Here is a 19,706-nt window from a genome sequence, read left to right as displayed (position 1 = left end):
GCAAAGGCTGTGACTTCCCTCCCCTAAGCCCTTTCCTGTATATCTCTAGGCACTTTGGACCTATTCAGCTGATATATTTGGCTCTGAAAAGCAGCAAATGTCACAATCCTAAAAGGACATGAAAGTTGTATTTCACTGAGTACATTAAGGGCAGCTCAATTCCTCAGTGTAACTTCCAGCAAAATGCATATCTGAAAGACAGAAGTTCCTAGGATCTAATGTAAGACTTCAGTAGAGAAGGTGAGGGAGCAATTCTCTGTGCTGCCTGGGAAACCCCCCATCTACCTTTGACAGGAACCAGTAACTGGAAGACTCCCCAAAGTCACATTCTCTTTCTGGCAGAGGTTCCAAACAGAATCTAACAGTCATTTGATGAGTAATCTCTGGCCAAGTGAGAAGATGGCTACCAGAGGCACAGCAACTCAAGCTAATTTTCATCCTCACTCCACGACTATGACACGAATGGAAAAAACCCAAGATGTGCAGATCCATTCTGGTCAAGTTAGAGGGAGGGAGGGAATTCAGGACACGAATGTTTAGGCTAAAGCCTAAAAGTGTGAAATGGACTTAAGCAATGCACACTGGCAGATAAGCAGCTAATCAAAAAGCCTATTTATTACCTGGTTAAAAGCCTAAGCATCTGCTTTCCAAAAAGCCATTTGGATATAAACACAACAGACCATTAACAGCCATCACCACAGTGCTTTCCAAAATTACGTGGTATATTTTAATAGGTTCTTAATCATACTAAGACCAAAAAAAAAAAAAAAGTCCCATAACAAAACAATGTAATTAAAACAGCACTCATACCTACAGCAAAAGAGGTCTCTTGCCCGCCCAGCTTAATTCTGAAGTAAAAAAATGTAGCAACCCCAGCAGAAAGTTCTCCGGAAATATAGCCCTCAAGAAGGAAATACTGCTATTGAAGTCTATAAGTAGAATATTTTCACAGTGCAAGCAAGACTAGCTATCTTGATGAGAAGTATGTAAGGAATACTCAATAGCAGGGTCACAGATGATTGCCCCTTTCACAACAGTGAATTATTTGTATCTTAATTTGGAAGATAAATCATTTGTCCGTGAGGAAATCTGCATCTCTTTTTAAAAACCTCACTGGTAATACAGATTACTAAAAACTTTGCCACAGAAAAGATGCTAACACCAAAGCTGATGTGTCAATCAACAATTTTCAGTTTGTCTTTCCTCCTCTTACTGCTTCGTGCTTAACAACGTTCAGAATCTTCCAACAGAAACACCAAAGTGCTTTCTTGGAATCCTGCAGAGAATTGTCTTCTTTGAGGAAAGCACGCTTTTCCAATAAGAAATGTAAGAAAGCCAATGGTCTAGATTTTAACTTTTTAAAGGTAAGCTAAGTCTTTAATTTCAGAAAATCTGCTATTATACAACAAATTATTTTTTCATTCATAAAAAACAGTCCACGGCATTCATAAAACAGGGTGGCAGAATAAAGACACTTTTCAGGTGGATTCTTTAACAACAGATGAGTAAGTTAGCAATTTAATACAGATGGAAACAAATACAATCCATATAAAAACAGAATCTGGGAGTGGGAGGGAAGATGTATCAACCGAAGTAAATTCAGAGTTTTCACGAATGTAACTCAACACCTGCATTTTCTTCACTTAAAAACCAAACTAAGGGCCGGGTGTGGTGGCTCACACCTGTAATCCCAACACTTTGGGAGGCCAAGGCAGGTGGATCACGAGGTCAGGCGATTGAGATCATCCTGGCTAAAACGGTGAAACCCCATCTCTACTAAAAACACAAAAAATTAGCCGGGCGTGGTGGCACACACCTGTAGCCCCAGCTACTCGGGAGGGTGAAGCAGGAGAATCACTTGAACCCAGGAGGTGGAGGTTGCAGTGAGCCGAGATCACGCCACTGTACTCCAGCCTGGTTGACAGAGAGAGACTCCGTCTCAAAACTAGGTACTTTAATAGGTGTTCATAAAGAAGACCACGAAAGTACTGAAAAAATGTTAGCCTTACATATACCACCAAAAAAAAAAAAATTTTAAAAAAGAGAAAGAAATTAATAATCCCCATCTACAACTAGGTTAATCATAGGATTTCCCTTACAGAGACAGACAGAGAAAAGTAACTTTTTACAAGCTTAGCTTTGAGGTACAATGCCTCAGAGCTCTCAACTGGGGTGTTTCCTGCTCATGCTCTTTTCACTATAAACAAATGTGGTTTATGTAGTGGAATACATACTTGAAAAAATTCCTTTAAAAAGAATCACAAGTTTCATTTTATATATACAACAAATTTTTAATTATGTACTGAAAATAAATTACAGGAAATAACTTTAAAATGCAACAGAGGACAAAGTCACAATAAACATTCCCATTGAATTCCCTTGGGGCGGGGGTGAGATTGCAGTGCTCAAGATAAATATCACAAATATATCAAAAACTTCAAATTGTCTATGCATTCACACACTGACATGAGCCACAAACATTCCTTTCACAGGGACTGTACTTATTTAGCCTACCACAGGACCAGATTTTGCCATAAACTACAAAACTTTTAATACAAAATCGTATTTATATATTTATAATTCATATACATGCCCTATCTGTGATTTTAGAAAATAAAAGCTACACACTGTACAGACACTCTTAACTCACAGCTGTAGGCAACATTTTTGGATGGAATTTCTTCCCCAATAAAATTAATGGCATATTTTATGTACATGAAGGCTAAACTGCAAAAGACAGTTCAGTTTCCCAGATATGCATCTCCTTTTAGGGCAGGTTTATAAATTTAAAAAGGCAAGACAAATGTACACCTCAGAATTACTTTCTTAGCTACAAGAGTTGTCATGTAATTTCTGTGAAGTTTCTGATACATGCATTTATGTAATACTGGTATTGAAGGCGGTAAAGCAATATACACTTTTAATGTAGTGGCTCAATAAAGGCTTCATTGTCATTCCAATCTGGTTCTTGAAACAGTGATTCATAAATTCTCTAAAAATTAAAATTTCAATGGGACACTGTGTTAAAGAGACTCTAAATAGATTTCTGAAAATATTTCCCTGAAATATCCTTTTACATAAGACAAATTCACTAACATTAGATTAAGTAAAAAGAAATAAAAGAATTAAACATGGCACAAAGGTGCATGATTAACCAATGCTCCTCAGCAAATCTGCATGCCTTAGGAGCCATTAAAAGAATGCTTAAAACTAACAAACAATTTTCACACTCTGTGGCAGCCATCTGTGAAGCCAGTTACACTAAACTACTTCTACAGTTGATTGTAAACTTTGGTTTATTTTTATTTGAGTTCTCATTGTACAGCAAGCATGAAAAAAAAGAGAGTGGAGTCCGTGAGGAGATGAACTGTCAGTCTGTCTTTAATCTGGCATGATGAGACACCTGGTCAGTCAGGCCTGCTTTGATAGAGTTTGTTACAGACTGCCTTATGTTTTCCTCCATCAAATTATCACCCAGGGGCTTCAATACCTGTGGTATGAGAAATGTGCAAAACAAACAAAAACATGAGGTAAAAAAAGAGTTACATATAAAATAGATATAAAATTCAATTCAAAGCAATGATGAAAATAACCAGGAATATGGGAAATAAAAAGATGCTTCTCTCAAAAAAACTTATGATGCTACTAGACATTTTATAATGCAACAAAAATTACTTTCCTCTTATTCAAACCATTTACAATTCCTATGAGATGGATGTGCAATTCCATACCCTATATGCAGCATCAAATCTGGTATTGTGTATACAGCATTTATGCAGACCGGCCCAGACGGTCCTGCTTATTGTCCTACATGTATAAGTGTGAACACTTCAGATAGAGAAAAAGGTTAAAAATACTGTCTAATTTTTCTTCTTGTTATTGTTGGATGACAGTCTCTGTCGCTGTGCTGATGAAAGAGCACGATGAACCATTCGACGTCTAGTAACTTCAAAGAGTTTGGAAAACACCTAAAACATGAAGTGATTTGTTAGGAGAATGACTCAGAGTGCCTCGAAGCTAAAGAGTTTAAGACTACAAGAACTTGAGACTGTAGGTTCTCACCTTCCTGGGACTCCTCTGAAGCAAAAGAAAAGAGAAATGCAAAGAAATTTAGACAAGGTTTGTTGACACAGCACAGATCTGACTAGTTGATCACCTTACCTCAACTATACTGAAAATGATTTTATACACTTTAGATTCTTCCATTTAATTGTTTTGTAATAATGGTACCTCTAAAATCCTAGAATCAATGCTGTTTAAGAGATGAATATTTCTCAAAAGAAGATATTGTACAATTATTGAAAATTATACTGCAGAAAATAATGATCCAAAATTTTAAAATAGCTAATTTTTTCTTAAAAGTGAAGTTGCGATAGTTTTGCATCCATCTTCTATTAGAAGATATCAAAGAAACATCAAGTAGTGAGATTGAGATAAAAATTTAAATAGAATAAATACACAAATATAAACTTCCCAATCGGATCTGAATAGAGCATTTCTCTAAAGAGTAAATACAAAATCCAAATTAATATAGTGGATCACTTTATAAAATAATATCATTACAAGAAAAGTCAATATCCAATCAACTTTCTTCAAAACAAAAATGGTCTGCTTCTTCAGTCTTCGAGTTTATAGCCAAAACAAACACGGACTCGCATATCCTAGATCTTCAAATAAGCTCAGTATTTCATGAGCCCAGAAATGGCATCTGAAATGCCTATTACAGAGGTCATCATTAATTACTGTAGCTTTCATTCTGGTCCTTGGCATGATGTTCAAATATTTCACAAGGATCATTTTAATAACATCCGTAAGTGGAATTTTCTGTCCACAGGTAATTCCAGCACACAGGAGGCAGATACACAAAATGGCTTTCCTTAGTAGATACTTGCTGGGCAAGAGTTCACAGCCTGGCTTTGAATTCTGCTTTGAGGTAAAAGATTATGATGGAACATGGTTCTCTGCTCATGGCGTTTTGCTTTACTAATTAATATTTCCGTAATACAAAAGTCAAAGTTTCCTTGGTAAGAAATCCCTACAGGATTGTTCCTCATAGTACATCAGGAAATCACTACTATCTTCATGGAAGGCAATGAAGACCTGTCTACCATCCAGCATTTCTCCTGCATTGCTGCTTGCCAGTATTAGGAAAAAACTTATTTTCCTTTCCAAAAGCACCACTTCCAAACTTCTTCTCCTTACCTTCAAATCATTCATTGTTTATATTTTCTTTACTCAAAAAAAATCATTACAGACTCTGATCCTGCCCACCGTCTGGTATAATCAGGCCTACAACTAAGAATCTATCCAGAGGACAGTACAGATTTAGGCTAACCAAAGTACATTAAAATTGTAACTTTAAAGAAAAAATCTTCAATTCATAAAGATTCTACATCTGAAAACAGAAGACATTCTTTTGACATTTCTCATATGAAGGAAAAGTAGGAGTACAAATACTGCAAAGGATGGAAAATCACAGGAAAATAAGATTAGCCACTGAAAAACCAAAAGATAGATACCAACCTGTTCCCATAGTGTTTCAGCAATCTGATCAATCATTGTTCCAATTTCTCTGAACTCCCCAGAGTATTTAACATATGCCCAAGTACAAAGAAATGTCAGTGCTAACCCCATGACAAGGTTACACAAGACGGCTATAGAGTTTAGGCCAATGAAGCCAGTCAGTCCTGAGATTATATACATAGCAAACATGACCGCAAACAGTGTGGCTGGGGTACGAGCAGCATAGAAGATATTTTTGCCATCATTGTGCTTTATAAAATTTGCATAGGTTTCTTCAATTTCAGCTTCAAGCTGGTCCTGATAACGACGGCAGAACTCATCTCCACCCATCTTTTTTACAGAACGAAATTGTTTTATCGCCACTTCCTTGAGATCCAAGTGTTTTCGCTCCAGATCTGAAGGTGCAATGTAAGGCTTGTCCCCTCCACATACCTGGACAGAGAGAATTACAGTATTACATGCTAGAAATAATTAACACTTGAAAGAAGTTCCTGTTCATAGATTTTAGTCTCAGAAAGTCAAACCACTTACATGATTCAGTTTTAAACTCACAATACCTCACAGGTTATCATAATCTAGTTATTTTTTCTATGTTGAACCTACTCAAGCAAAATAATTTTCCAATTATGACTAACTGAAACTGAAGACAGAAAAATTTTACACTGCACTCTGTACCTGCCTTCACTTGACTATCCATACACCATAATAGTACACAAATTGTTGGCAAGAGAGTGGTTAAAATATAATGCCCCAAAAACATATTTTAATGTTTGAGCAAGCAAGTAGAGAAACTGCTACTGGCCTTAAACTAATGCTACTAACATCAGAAGTCACTAATAACAGCACTCTGAATCACACATTTGTCAGAAGATATTTCAGTAGAGTTTATCGAACAACTTACTGCTCAAATTCTGCTCTCTAAAATGTGAATTATTTTCTTATAGTTTATTGCCAGCAAAGACCATAAAGGGGAATTAGGGAATAATGTACCAAAAGCTGCATGAATTAGCTCAATTATTTTAAAATATTTTTTTAAGTACTTTTTAAAAAAATTTAAAAATCTTCTCACTCCAGCTTCAAATTTAAATTTTAGGTACAAACCTGTTCCATACTTTTACAATAGGTATCTCTTGCTCCTGCTACTGCAGCAAGATTATTAGCTTCAGCTGTTGCCTAAAAAAATAAAATGTGCCATTATTATGCAAAAAAATATGACTCTAAAAATTCTGATTAACGTAAGTTATGTACAATAAACAAGTCTGAAAATGAACCAAATAAAGTAACTTCCAGTTTTTCTTTCCTATGGAAGGGTACATAGATATTAAAGTGTGTCTGTAGAAAACACCACATATGCTCAGGAAATGGATAAAGATAAATAGATATAACTCTAAAATGTGTGGATCTCCAGGTGCTAGGAATCGAGAATTACCCATATGGTTATCTCTCTCATGATCAGTATTTTACAAGACATTTTCAAACCCACAGAACTTATTGCACGAATTTTTATCAGAAAATACTGTTTAATCTACTATAAAATGGAAAAATAGCCTAACATAGTAAATTTTTAAAAATATGAATGGGTTAAAATGGCACTGTCCCAAAAGAACACCATTTGAAAGAGAGAGAGAGAAAAAAAAAAAAAGACTATATATTCACTAGAAGTAGCTCTAAATCATTGACACCAAATAAAAATAAGACTTATTTCAAACAACATTCATTGTCAAAGACTCAGAATAGAAGCAGCTTAGTTCAGAGAGGCCCACATTAAGTCATCTTATAAAACAGAAATTTTCCTGTACTTTGAGCATCGGGAGAGAAGGTATTATGGACTCTTACTTCTGGTGGCCTAGACACATGGAAGGCCTACAATGTGCAGTTACAAAAAATGTATGAAATCTTAGGACCCATGACACATACGGCCTTAAGCAAAATGTATTTGCGTGCAAAAAAGCACCCCCCATTTTCAGCATTTCTCTCTAAAGCAAAGACTTTTATTCTCCCTCATAAATAAGTATATGTACAACACACATCACTCTCTCACTCTCTCTACCTGAAGCATGGACTTTGGATGTGGAAGTTCCTCTCCTTGATAAATTTTGATGTAAGCCTAAAAAGGGAGAAGATTTGTTAGACTGATGGGTTATGCAATTTGGCTCACATCCCCAAAGAAAGAAAAGTCAATAAATATTAAAATAATTCACACCATTAAAAGTAAATTCTAGGCTTTAAAAATCACCTTATTCCAACAACGTTAACCCTATTCTCAGTATTATTAAATTATATGCTGCTAGATAATATCATAGATATTTCTATAACAAATAAAACATAAAAGTTGTAACGCATAAAGTTAGATATAAAATGTCATCCTCTTTATGAAAATAAATTCACAATTACCCCCTACTGCCAGTGTTTTAATATTTAAAAAAATTTTTTTTTCTCTTTCTTTAGAGATGGGGTCTCACCCTGACACTAAGGCTGGAGTGCAGTGGGATGATCACAGCTTACTGCAACCTCGAATTCCTGGGCTCAAGTGATCTCCCTGCCTCAGTTTCCCAAGTGGCTAAAACTACAAGGTGTGTGCCACCACATCCAGCTTAAGAAACAATTTTATCCAGTATTTTACTTTGACCAGCTTAAATTGTATTTCAGCTCAAGAAAAAAAAAAAAAAAAAACTTAATTTGTGGTTTAAGAGTAAGAAGGAAAAGATGAGAGTTTGTCAGAAATCCATATAGGGTCTTTCATCTCAACTTTTTTTTTTTTTTTTTTAAGACAGAATTTCGCTCTTATTGCCCAGGCTGGAGTGCAATGGCACAACCTCAGTTCACCACAACTTCCACCTCCTGGGTTCAAGGGACTGTCCTGCCTCTGCCTCTCGAGCAGTTGGGATTACAGGCATGCACCACCATGCCCAGCTAATTTTGTATTTTTAGTAGAGACGGGGTTTCACCACATTGGCCAGGCTGGTCTTGAACTCCCAACCTCAGGTGATTAGCCCACATCAGCCTCCCAAAGTGCTGGGATTACAGGCATGAGCCACTGTGCCCGGCTCATCTCAACTTTCTACTGACAAAATTCATTCATAATTGGGAAGGAAGCAGAGCAAGATGGCCAAATAGAAGCCTCCAGTGATCACCACCTCACAGGAATATCAAATTGAACAACTATCTACATAAAAAAGCACCTTCATAAGAACCAAAAATCAGAAGCAATCACAGTACCTGGTTTTAACTTCAAATCACTGAAAGAGTCACTGAAGAGGATAGGAAAAATAGTCTTGAATCGCCTACACCACCTCTCCCCCATCCTCTCAGCAGCAACCACAGGGTGTGGAGAGAGAATCTGTGTGTTTAGGGAAGGAGAAAGCAGTGACTGTGGAATTTTTGCAATGAAATTCAGTGCTGCCCTGCCACAGTGGAAAGCAACATGGGGCAGAACTCAGCCAGCACCCATGGAGGGAGCATTTAGACCAGCCCTAGGCAGCCAGCCCTGACACCATGGGCTACAGTGCTCTGAGGTCCGAAATAACCTTGAAAGGCAATCTAGGCCCCAAGAACTGCAATTCCTGGGCAAGTCCTGGTGCTGTGCTGGGCTCAGAGCCAGTGGACTTCGGGTGCATATGATATAGTAAGACACCAGCTAGGGCAGCCAAGGGAGTGCTTGTGTCACTCCTCCCCCAAGCCCAGGCAGTGTAGTTCACAGCTTTAAGAGAGAGTCTTTCCTTCTGCTTGAGAAGAGAGGAGAGGGGAGAGGAAAGAGGCCTTTGTTTTACAATTTGGTTACCAGCTCAGACACAGTAGAATGCGGCATAAGGCAGAGTCCTAAGGCCCCAATTTCAGTACCCAGCTCCCAGACAAGATTTCTAAACACACCCTGGGCTGGAAGGGAACCCACTGTCTTCAGGGGTATGACCAAGTCCTGGCAGGGTTCATCACCTGCTGACTCAAGAGCCTTTGGGCTCTGAATAAGCAGCAGTGGTAGCCAGGCAGTACTTACTATGGGTCTTGGGTGAGATTCAGAAATGTGTTGCCTTCAGGTGTGACCCAGCACATTCCCAGATGTTGTAGCTATGAGGAGAGTCTCCTTCTGCTTGAGTAAAGGAGAGGAAGGCCGGGCACAGTGGCTCACACCTGTAATCCCAGCAGTTTGGGAGGCCAAGGTGGGCAGATCACCAGAGGGCATCTCTGAACCCACCCAAGGCCAGAGGGAACTTGCTAGATTCGCCACCTGCTGATTGTAGAACCTTTGGGCCTTGATTGACCACAGGCAATACCACGCAACAGTCACCATGGGCCTTGGGAAAGACCCACTGCTGTGCTGGCTTCAGGTCTGACCAGTGAAGTCCCAGGGATGGTGGCCACAATGGTGCTTGTGTCACCCCCTCCCCCAGCTCCAGGCAGCTCAGCACAGAGATAGAGACTCCATTTGTTTGAGAGAAAGTAAGAGAAGAGAACAACAGTCTCTGCCTGGTAATCCAGGGAATCCTCCTGGATCTTACCCAAGAGCACCAAGGCAGTACCTCTACAAATCTGCAAGAACCACAGCATTATGGGCTTGAAACGTCCCTAATGCAGACACAGCTGCAGTGACCAAGATCACAACACCCAAGTCCTTTCAAATAGTTAGAAAGCCTTCCCAAGGATGACAGGTACAAACAAGCCCAGACTGTAAAGACTATAACAAATACCTAACTCTTCAATGTCCAGACACCAAAAAATATTCACAAGCATCAAGACCATCCAAGAAAACATGACCTCACTAAACAAACTGAAATAAAGCACCAGTGACCAATCCTGGAGAGATAGAGATAAGTGACCTTCAGAGAATTCAAAATAGCTGTTTTGAGGAAACTCTAACAAATTCAAGATAACACAGAGAAGGAATTCAGAATCCTTTCAGATAAAGTGAACAAACAGACTGAAATAATTGTAAAGAATCAAGCAGAAATCCTGGATCTGAAAAATGCAACTGACATACTGAATAATGCATCCAAGCCTCTTTTCTATTTATTTATTTTTTTTGAGATAGGGTCTTGCTCTGTCTCCCAGACTGGAGTGCAATGGTGCAATACTGGCTCACTGCAACCTCTGCATCCCAGGCTCAAAAGATCCTCCTACCTCAGTGTCCCAAATAGCTGGAACTACAGGCACGCACTATCATGCCTGGCTAATTTTTGTATTTTCTGTAGAGACGAGGTTTCACCATGTTGCCCAGACTGGTCTCAAATGATCTGCTCACCTCAGCCTCCCAAAGTGCTGGGATTATAGGCATGAGCCACCTCACCTGGCCTCAGAGCTTAACACAAGACCAGAACAAGCAGAAGAATTAGTCAGCTTGGAGACAGGTTATTTGAAAATACACAGCTGAGACAAAAGAAAAAAGAATGAAACAGAATGAAACATGCCTACAAGATCTAGAAAATAGCCCCAAAAGGACAAATCTAAGAGTTCACTGCCTTAAAGAGGAGTAGATAAAGAGATAGGGGTAGAAAGTTTATACAAAGCAGTAACAAGAGAACTACCCACACCTAAATACCAATATTTAAGAACAAAAGATTATAGAACACCAAGCAGACTTGACCCAAATAAGACTACCTCAAGACTATCTACCAAACAAACTCCCAAAGGTCAAGGGTAAAGAATGGATCCTGGCTGGGCATGGTGGCATATGCCTGTAATCCCAGCACTTTGGGAGGTCAAGGTCAGGGGACTGCCTGACCCTGGAGTTCAAGACCAGCCTGAACAACGTAGAGAAATGACATCTCTATTAAAAACAACAACAGACCAGACACGGTGGCTCACATCTGTAATCTCAGCACCTTGGGAGGCTGAGATGGGAGGATCACTTGAGGCCAGGAGTTGGAGACCAGCCTGTTAAACATAGCAAGACCCCATTTCTGTTAAACAACAACAACAACAAGAAGCACGAATGGATCCTAAATGCATCAAGAGAAAAGAAACAACACACAAAAGAGCTCCAACACATCTGGGAGTAGACTTCTCTGTGGAAAACATTTTTCCTAGAATAGTATATCCAATGAAAATACTTCAAACATGAAGGAGAAATAAAGACTTCCTCAAACAAAAGCTGAGGGATTTTATCAACATCAGACCTGTCCTACAATAAAGGATTTTAATGAGCAGTAAGAAATGACCTAAAGGTACAAAACTCACTGGTAATAGTAAATACACAGAAAAACAGAATATTATAACACTAATTGTGGTATGTAAACTAATCATATTCTGAGTAGAAAAACTAAAAGACGAACCTATAAAAAATATTAACAATCACAACTTTTCCAGACATAAGACAGTATACTATCAACAGAAACAACGAAAAGTTTCAAAAGTGGGGGGATAAAGTTACAGTGTAGAATTTTTATTAGTTTTCTCCTTCCTTGTTAGTTTAGGCAATCAGTGTTATCAGTTTAAAATAAATATATTATAATTGCAAACCTCACGGTAACCTCAAAAGACATACAACAAATACACAAAAAATAAAAAGAAATTAAAACATACCACCAGAGAAAATCACCTTCACTAAAAGGAAGACAGGAAGGTAGGAAGACCGCAAAACCACCAGAAAACAATAACAACATGGCAGAGGTTAACTTCTTATTAGTAACTTTGAGTGTAAATGGGCTAAACTCTCCAATTAAAAGGCACAGAGTGGCTGAATGGGTTTTAAAAACTGGTGATACACACTTCATCTATAAAGACACGCAGAGACTGAAAATAAAAGTATGGAAAAAGATATTCCATGCAAATGGAAACCAAGAGCAGAAGAAGCTACACTTATATCAGACAAAGAAGTTCATTATATAATGATAAAGGGATCAATTCAAGAAGAGGATATAACAATTGTAAATACATATGCACCCAATACTGGAGCACCCAGATATATAAAGCAAGTATTATTAGAAACTAAAGAAAGAGGGCTAGGCGCAGTGGCTCATGCCTGTAATCCCAGCACTTTGGGAGGCCAAGGCAAGTGGACCACTTGAGGTCAGGAGTTCGAGACCAGCCTGGCCAACATGATGAAACCCCATCTCTACTAAAAATACGAAAATTAGCTGGGCATGGTAGTGTGTTACTGTAGTCCCAGCTACTCAGGAGACTGAGGCAGGAGAATCACTTGAACCTGGCAGGCAGAGGTTGCGGTGAGCTGAGATTGCTCCACTGCACTCCAGCCTGGGCAAAAGAGCGAGACTTGGTCTCAAATAAATAAATAAATAAATAAATAAATAAATAAATAAAAACTGAAATTATATCAAGTATTTTCTCTGACCACAATGGAATAAAACCAATAATGAGGAATTTTGGAAACTATACAAACACATGGAAATCATATTAATACAACAGGCTCTCGAATGACCACTAGGTCAATGAAGAAATTAAGAAAGAAATGAACACATTCTTGAAACAAATGAAAATGGAAGCACAACATACCAAATGTATGGGATACAGCGTTAAGCAGTACTAAGAAAGTATACAGTAATAAATGCCTACATCGAAACAGAGGAAAAACTTCAAATAAAAAACCTAACCATATATCTTAACCAGAAAAGGCAGAGCAAACCAAACCCAAAATTAGAAGAAAAGAAATTAATGAAATTGAAATAAAAATAATACAAAAGATCAATGAAGCAAAAGTTGATTCTTTAAAAGATAAAGTCAACAAACCTTTAGTCACACTAAGAAAAAAAGAGAGACGACCCAAATAAATAAAATCAGAGATGAAAAAGGAGACATTACAACTGATATCACAGAAATCCAAAGGATCATTAGAGGCCACCATGAACAACTATATGCCAATACATGGGAAAGCCTAGAAGAAATGGATCAATTCCTAGACATATACAACCTACCAAGATTGATCCATGAAGAAATCTAAAACCTGTCAGACCAATAACAACTAACCAGATCAAAACCATAATAAAATGTCTCCCAACGAAGAAAAGCCCGAAAGCTAATGGCTTCATTGCTGAATTTTATCAAACATTTAAAGAACTACTACCAATCCTATTCAAACTATTCCGAAAACCAGAGGAGGAGGGAATACTTCTAAACCAATACTACAAGGCCAGTATTACCCTGATACCAAAACCAGAAAAAGACTCATCAAAAAATTACAGGCCAATATACCTAATGAACATTGTCGCAAAAATCCTAAATAAAATACTAGTAAACTGAATTCAACAACACATTAAAACAATCATTCATTATCACCAAGGGTCAGACAGGGATGCAAAGATAGTTCAACATACACAAATCAATCAATCAGTCAATGAGTGTGAGACATCATATCACCAGAATGAAGGACAAAAACCATATGACCATTTCAATTGATGCTGAAAAGGCATTTGGTAAAATTTCAATATCCCTTCATAGTAAAAATCCTCAAAAGGTACAGAAGGAACAGATCTCAATATAATAAAAGCTATATAAAACAGACCCACAGCTAGTATCATACTAAACTGGGAAAAATTGAAAACCTTTCCTTTAAGATCTGAAACAAAACAAGGAAACCCACTTTCACCACTGCTATTCTACACAGTACTGAAAGTTGTACTTCAGTACAAACTTTGAGAAAATGACAGTGGCTTCAATAAATGGTGCTGGGAAAACTGAATATCCATATGCAGAGGAATGAAACCAGACCCCATCTCTAGCCACATATGAAAATCAAATCCAAATGGATTAAAGACTTAAATCTAAGACCCCAAACTATGAAATTACTAAAAGAACACATCAGTGGCCAGGCATGATGGCTCACACCTGTAATCCCAGCACTTTGGGAGGCAGAGGCAGGCAGATCACTTGAGCTCAGGAGTTTGAGACCAGCCTGGCCAACATGGTGAAACCCTGTCTCTACTAAAAATACAAAAATTAGCTGGCATGGTGGCAGGTGCCTGTAATCCCAGCCACTCAGGAGACTGAGGCCAGGCGAATTGCTTGAACCCGGGAAGCGGAGGTTACAGCAAGCTGAGATCACGCCACTGCACTCCAGCCTGGGTGACAGAGCAAGGTTCCATTTCAAAAAAATAAAGAAAAAAAAGAAGAAGAAAACATTGGGGAAACCCTCCAGGACACCAGTCTGGGAAAAGATTTCTTCAGTAATACCCTACAAGCACAGGCAACCAAAGCAAAAATAAACGCATGGGATCATATCAAGTTAAAAAGCTTTTGCACATCAAAAAAGTGAAGATGCAACCCACAGAATGAGAGAAAATATTTGCAAACTACTCATCTGATAAGAAATTAGTAACCAGAATATATAAGGAGTTCAAACGACGCTATAGGGAAAAGAAAAAAAAAATCGAACGATCTGATCAAAACACGGGCAAAAGATCTGAACAGACATTTCTCAAAAGACATACGAATGGGACACAGGATATGAAAACATCACTGATCATCAGAGAAATGCAAATCAAACTACAGAAAGATATCATCTTCCTCCATTTAAAATGGTTTTTATCCAAAAGACAGGCAATAACAAATGTTGGCAAGGATGTAGAGAAAAGGGAATCCTCGTACACTGTTGGCAGAAAGGTAAATTAGTACAACCACTATGGAGAACAGTTTGAGGTTCCTCAAAAGACTAAACATAAAATGACCATATGATCCAGCAATCCCACTGCTAGGTATATACCCAAAAGAAAAAAAAAATCAGTATATAGAAGATATATCTGCACTTTCATGTTTACTGCAGCACTAGTCACTACAGCTACAATTTGGAAGCAACCTAAGTGCCTATCAGTATACGAATGGATAAAGAAATGTGGTACATATACACAATTAAGTACTATTCAGCCATAGAAAAGAATGAGATCCTGTCATCTGCAACAACATGATGGAACTGGAGGACATTATGTTACGTGAAATAAGCCAGGCACAGAAAACACAAACATCACATGTTCTCACTTATTTGTGGAAGCTAAAACTTTAAACAATTGAATTCATGAGATAGAGTACTAGAATGATGGTTATTGGAGTCTAGGAAACCATCGTTCTAGTACTCTGCTATGCTATCAATACTAGATCTTATTCTAACTATATTTTCCTAGACTCTAGTCTAGACTAGAGGTTGGAGGGGGAACAGAGATGGTTAATGGGTACAAAAATTTAGTTAGAATAAGATCTAGTACTTGATAGCATAACAGGGTAGTTACAGTCAATAATAACTTACTGTACATTTTAAAATAACTAAAAGAGTATAATTAGATTGTAACATAAGGAAGGGATACATGCTTGAGGTGATGGACACCCTATTTACTCTAATATGATTATGATGCATTGTATGTCTGTATCAAAAATATCTCATGTACCCCATAAGTATATATACTACATACCCACAAAAATTTTAAAAAGTAAAAATAAATTTTAAAAAATTCATTCATAACTAAACAAAGATAATATGAGAGTAACTATCAAGTATCCAATAAGTGAACAAAATACACTCTTAGTTAAAACTACTACAAATAATACAACCTTCCACAACGGTCTTGTTCTGGCAGGCAAACTATAAAGACTAGAAAAGAATAGGGGGAAAAAAAAACCTATGAATACTTTACTTGAACCAATATGAATACTTTCAGCTGCTCTTATCAAGTCCTCAGAACTCTGAGGGAGTGTTTTTGTGAGAAGTAAGGATGTAAAATTATGTTCTCCATTCCTATTATCATTCACTAATGACAGAGTAGTATTATAGTATGATGAATGGCTTGTTCTCTCCATATCTGAGATGGAGAAAAAGATAATTTTGTAAATAAATTAAATCACTGTCTAGGAGACAGAAATCTGCTATAATCTTTTAAATATCCTTAAACACAGGTACATCTAATTCAAGTCAGAAAGATAAATTACAAATCTTACTCTTTTTTGTTTTAAAATAAAGACAAGGAATTTCTTACATATACAGATGAGTTTTAAGTCAACTACATTTCTATCTTAGACAAAGCCGTTTAAGAGCTCACCTACCTTAAAATATTCTACAAGATCTCTACAAGTGACTTTAGATCCACTTATCTCTTTTTCTACCAAATTTTCAGGGGCAAGCAGCAATGGAACCAGATTTCGAAGCTCTCGTTTAAAGTCTTCATCAATATCTAGAAAACACAAAATTGAGCAGCATATTAGTCCAAAAAAAATTAGGTCCCTATTGGTTCGATTTCATAAAATTCGTTTTAGGAAACAAGAATACATAGCTATTACTGGAAGTGGATTCATTTTTTTTTAAAAAAAAAAAAAGAAAGAAAGAAAAGGGCCGGGCGCGGTGGCCAGCCTGTGATCCCAGCACTTTGGGAGACGAGATGGGCCGGATCCACGAGGGTCAGGAGATCGAAGACCATCCTGGCTAACACAGTGAAACCCTGTTTCCTATTAAAAAATACAAAAACTAGCCCGGCGCGAGGTGGCGGGCCGCCTATACCAGCTACTTGGGAGGCTGGAGGCAGGAGAATGGCATATAACCCAGGAGGCGGAGCTTGCAGTGAGCTGAGATCCGGCCACTGCACTCCAGCCTGGGTGATCAAGAGCAAGACTCCATCTCAAAAAAAAAAAAAAAAAAAAAAGCTCATCCAACATGCCATATCTCATAGGAAAAAATATAATCCCCCCCCCACTCTACTAGGCTATTTTCCCCAAACCCCCAGTAACACTGCCAGTTCAAATAATAAATAAACCATAAATAAATTTGTGGACTACCAAGACAAATTTCACATTTAGTATTAACGAAAATGTCCTTTTTCAAGAGGCAAACAATTCATAAAATTGTATTAAGTTTTACTACTAGATTTTGTTTTACCAGCCATGCTATAAAAGTTTTGTCAATCCCCAAGCGTTTTGCCATCACACTCAAAATAATCCTACAACATACATCAACTATACTATCACTCCCGAAACAGAGACTTATGTCTGATTTCATCAATATAATAAAATGATAAAGCCTTTTAACAGACTGCAATCAATTGAAAGGAAATGCTCTCAGCCTTCAGAATTTTCAGGACATCAGTGCTGAGCTACAGACATTATAAAATAGGTTAATCAATATGCTAGACAGCTGCAAACAAATCAATGAAATGCTAGAGAAACAACATAGAGCATTACAATCACAACATGAACAATGCATCCAAACATTCTCCAGTATAAAACAGGACATTTAAGGCGCCATGTATTTTCTTAAAAAACTTTCCATCTCTAATAAATAAGTTCAGATTTTAAAAAGAATGGGAATTCCCACCTTTCAATCTCCCATCAAAACTAGGATTAGTTGCAACTTTAAGACCAGGATGTGGCAAAAGGAAGCAACCAAGATTTGAGAAACAATTGTGTATGTGCTTCCTTACATTCTGAAGCTCTTCATGTTGATTTTGTTTTACCTGAGGGCAGAGAGAGACAGGTGAAGTTGTAAACAGCAGAAAGAAAAAATTTTTTAAAGAAAACACACACAGACTCACATGCACACTTGACTCAGATGCTACTTCTAAGGAGTCTTTTTTGACAATACAAAAAATTACGAAGGCCCATTTCTGACCACTTTGTTAAGACCCCACTTTTTTTTTTTTTTTTTTTTTAAAGACAGAGTTTCGCTCTTGTTGCCCAGGTTGGAGTGCAATGGTGCGATCTCGGCTCACTACAACCTCCGCCTCCCAGGTTCAAGCGATTCTCCTGCCTCAGCCTCTTGAGTAGCTGGGATTACAGGCATGCACCACCACACCCAGCTAATTTTGTATTTTCAGTAGAGACAGGGTTGTCAGGCTGATTTCGAACTTCCGACCTCAGGTGATCCACTCACCTCGGCCTCCCAAAGTGCTGGGATTACAGGCATGAGCCACCGCACCCAGCCAACCCCACATTTTCTTAAACCAGAAAAGATGTTTTTCCCAAGTAAGCTGCCTGGAACAGCAAAAACTACAAATAAGGTAGTTAATCACAGTATCTAACAGCCAAATAACGAATTACGGTTGTGACTTATACACCAGTAAATAAATTAAGAATTTACCTTTAAAGTACTTATAACAGCAACAAAACAGAACAAAACAAAAAAAAGTATAAATTTGCCTACAAATAAAAAGTTTAGCCCCTGCAAAGTAAAAGCTAAGATAAAAAAATTACAGTGCAGTACAAAGACCTTAGAAATGTGTTAGGATTTCAGGTCCCTCTCTACGTGATTATTTATGATTTATGCTAGTTATCAGAATTTTGAGAAGGGAAACTGGCATGTATTGGGGGGAAGAAAATCTTAAACTTAGAAACATTTTAGATAATTACTCATTTATCCAAATATAACTCACATAGTCTCCTAAATACTTTTCTGGAAAATAATTTTAACAAAATATGCACTATTTATAATTAAAACTTGGAAACTACCTAAATCTCCAATAACAGCAGAATGGAAAAACTGTTGTCTATTCATTCAATGGATACTATACAGCAATGAGAATAAATGAATTAAACTATATGCAACATGGATTAACCTCAGAAACATAATATTGGGTAAAAAAAAAAAAAAGCTAGATTCAAACAAATACATTCTTTATGTGATTCCATCCATATAAAGTACAAAAACAAAGCCTGTGAGAAGTCAGGATAGTGGTAGAGGGTTTTGGGTGGGGGTTGGTATATGGAGGTGGGTGCTTCTAGGTGCTGGCTAAATAGCTATGTTCCTTTTTTACAAATTCATCAAGCTACACGCTTATGATTTGAGCAATTTTCTGAATATATGTATCACATTTCAGTAAGGTTTTTTCCAAACAACTTTCTTGTTTTTCAGTTACATAATTCTGAGTTTAGTTAGTATGTCTATTGTGCTTTGTGTTAATTTCTTCTAAATGAACCAGAGAGAGAAAATGCGATGACTCAAATTATTTCCAAAAGTAGGGTCTGGAAATGCCTTTCGAATCATCTAATTATGTTGAATTGGTTTTAACCTCATTTAAAAAAAAAAAAAATGGTGCTTGCTTTCCCCTTCACCTTCCGCCATGATTGTAAGTTTCCTGAGGCCTCCCAGTCATGCTTCCTGTTAAGCCTGTGGAACTGTGAGTCAATTAAACCTCTTTTCTTCATAAATTACCCAGTCTCAAGTAGTTCTTTATGCAGTGTGAGAACAGACTAATTAATACACAAGTACTTCAATGGGGGGCAACCTTTAGGAATAAAGGATCATGATCTTTTTTTTTTTTTTT

At 37.5% G+C, this 19,706-nt stretch overlaps 1 protein-coding gene across 3 annotated transcripts in view; it reads right to left on the bottom strand.

Annotated features, from left to right (window-relative positions):
- Nucleotides 1-1,354: 1,354 nt before the first annotated feature.
- Nucleotides 1,355-19,706, bottom strand: part of ATL2 (atlastin GTPase 2) — an 83,530-nt gene continuing 65,178 nt past the window's right edge. For 2 of the 3 annotated variants that reach the window (XM_017860452.1, XM_017860450.1), the window contains exons 8-14: nucleotides 17,762-17,900; nucleotides 16,501-16,628; nucleotides 7,574-7,630; nucleotides 6,625-6,696; nucleotides 5,524-5,955; nucleotides 4,063-4,077; nucleotides 2,271-3,968 (exon numbers count right to left, since the gene is read on the bottom strand). In XM_017860452.1, coding sequence (XP_017715941.1) covers nucleotides 3,861-3,968; nucleotides 4,063-4,077; nucleotides 5,524-5,955; nucleotides 6,625-6,696; nucleotides 7,574-7,630; nucleotides 16,501-16,628; nucleotides 17,762-17,900 — 951 coding nt within the window. In that variant the 3' untranslated portion in view covers nucleotides 2,271-3,860. Of the gene's footprint in view, nucleotides 3,969-4,062; nucleotides 4,078-5,523; nucleotides 5,956-6,624; nucleotides 6,697-7,573; nucleotides 7,631-16,500; nucleotides 16,629-17,761; nucleotides 17,901-19,706 lie in introns of all 3 variants that reach the window. The other variant, XM_017860451.1, reaches the window with a different exon arrangement.

This window comes from Rhinopithecus bieti, unplaced genomic scaffold (genome assembly GCF_001698545.2).
Source record: "Rhinopithecus bieti isolate Rb0 unplaced genomic scaffold, ASM169854v2 scaffold_52032, whole genome shotgun sequence".
NCBI lineage: Eukaryota > Metazoa > Chordata > Mammalia > Primates > Cercopithecidae > Rhinopithecus > Rhinopithecus bieti.
Note: the sequence above shows the minus strand (reverse complement) of the source record. Positions and strands in the feature narration are given on the sequence as shown.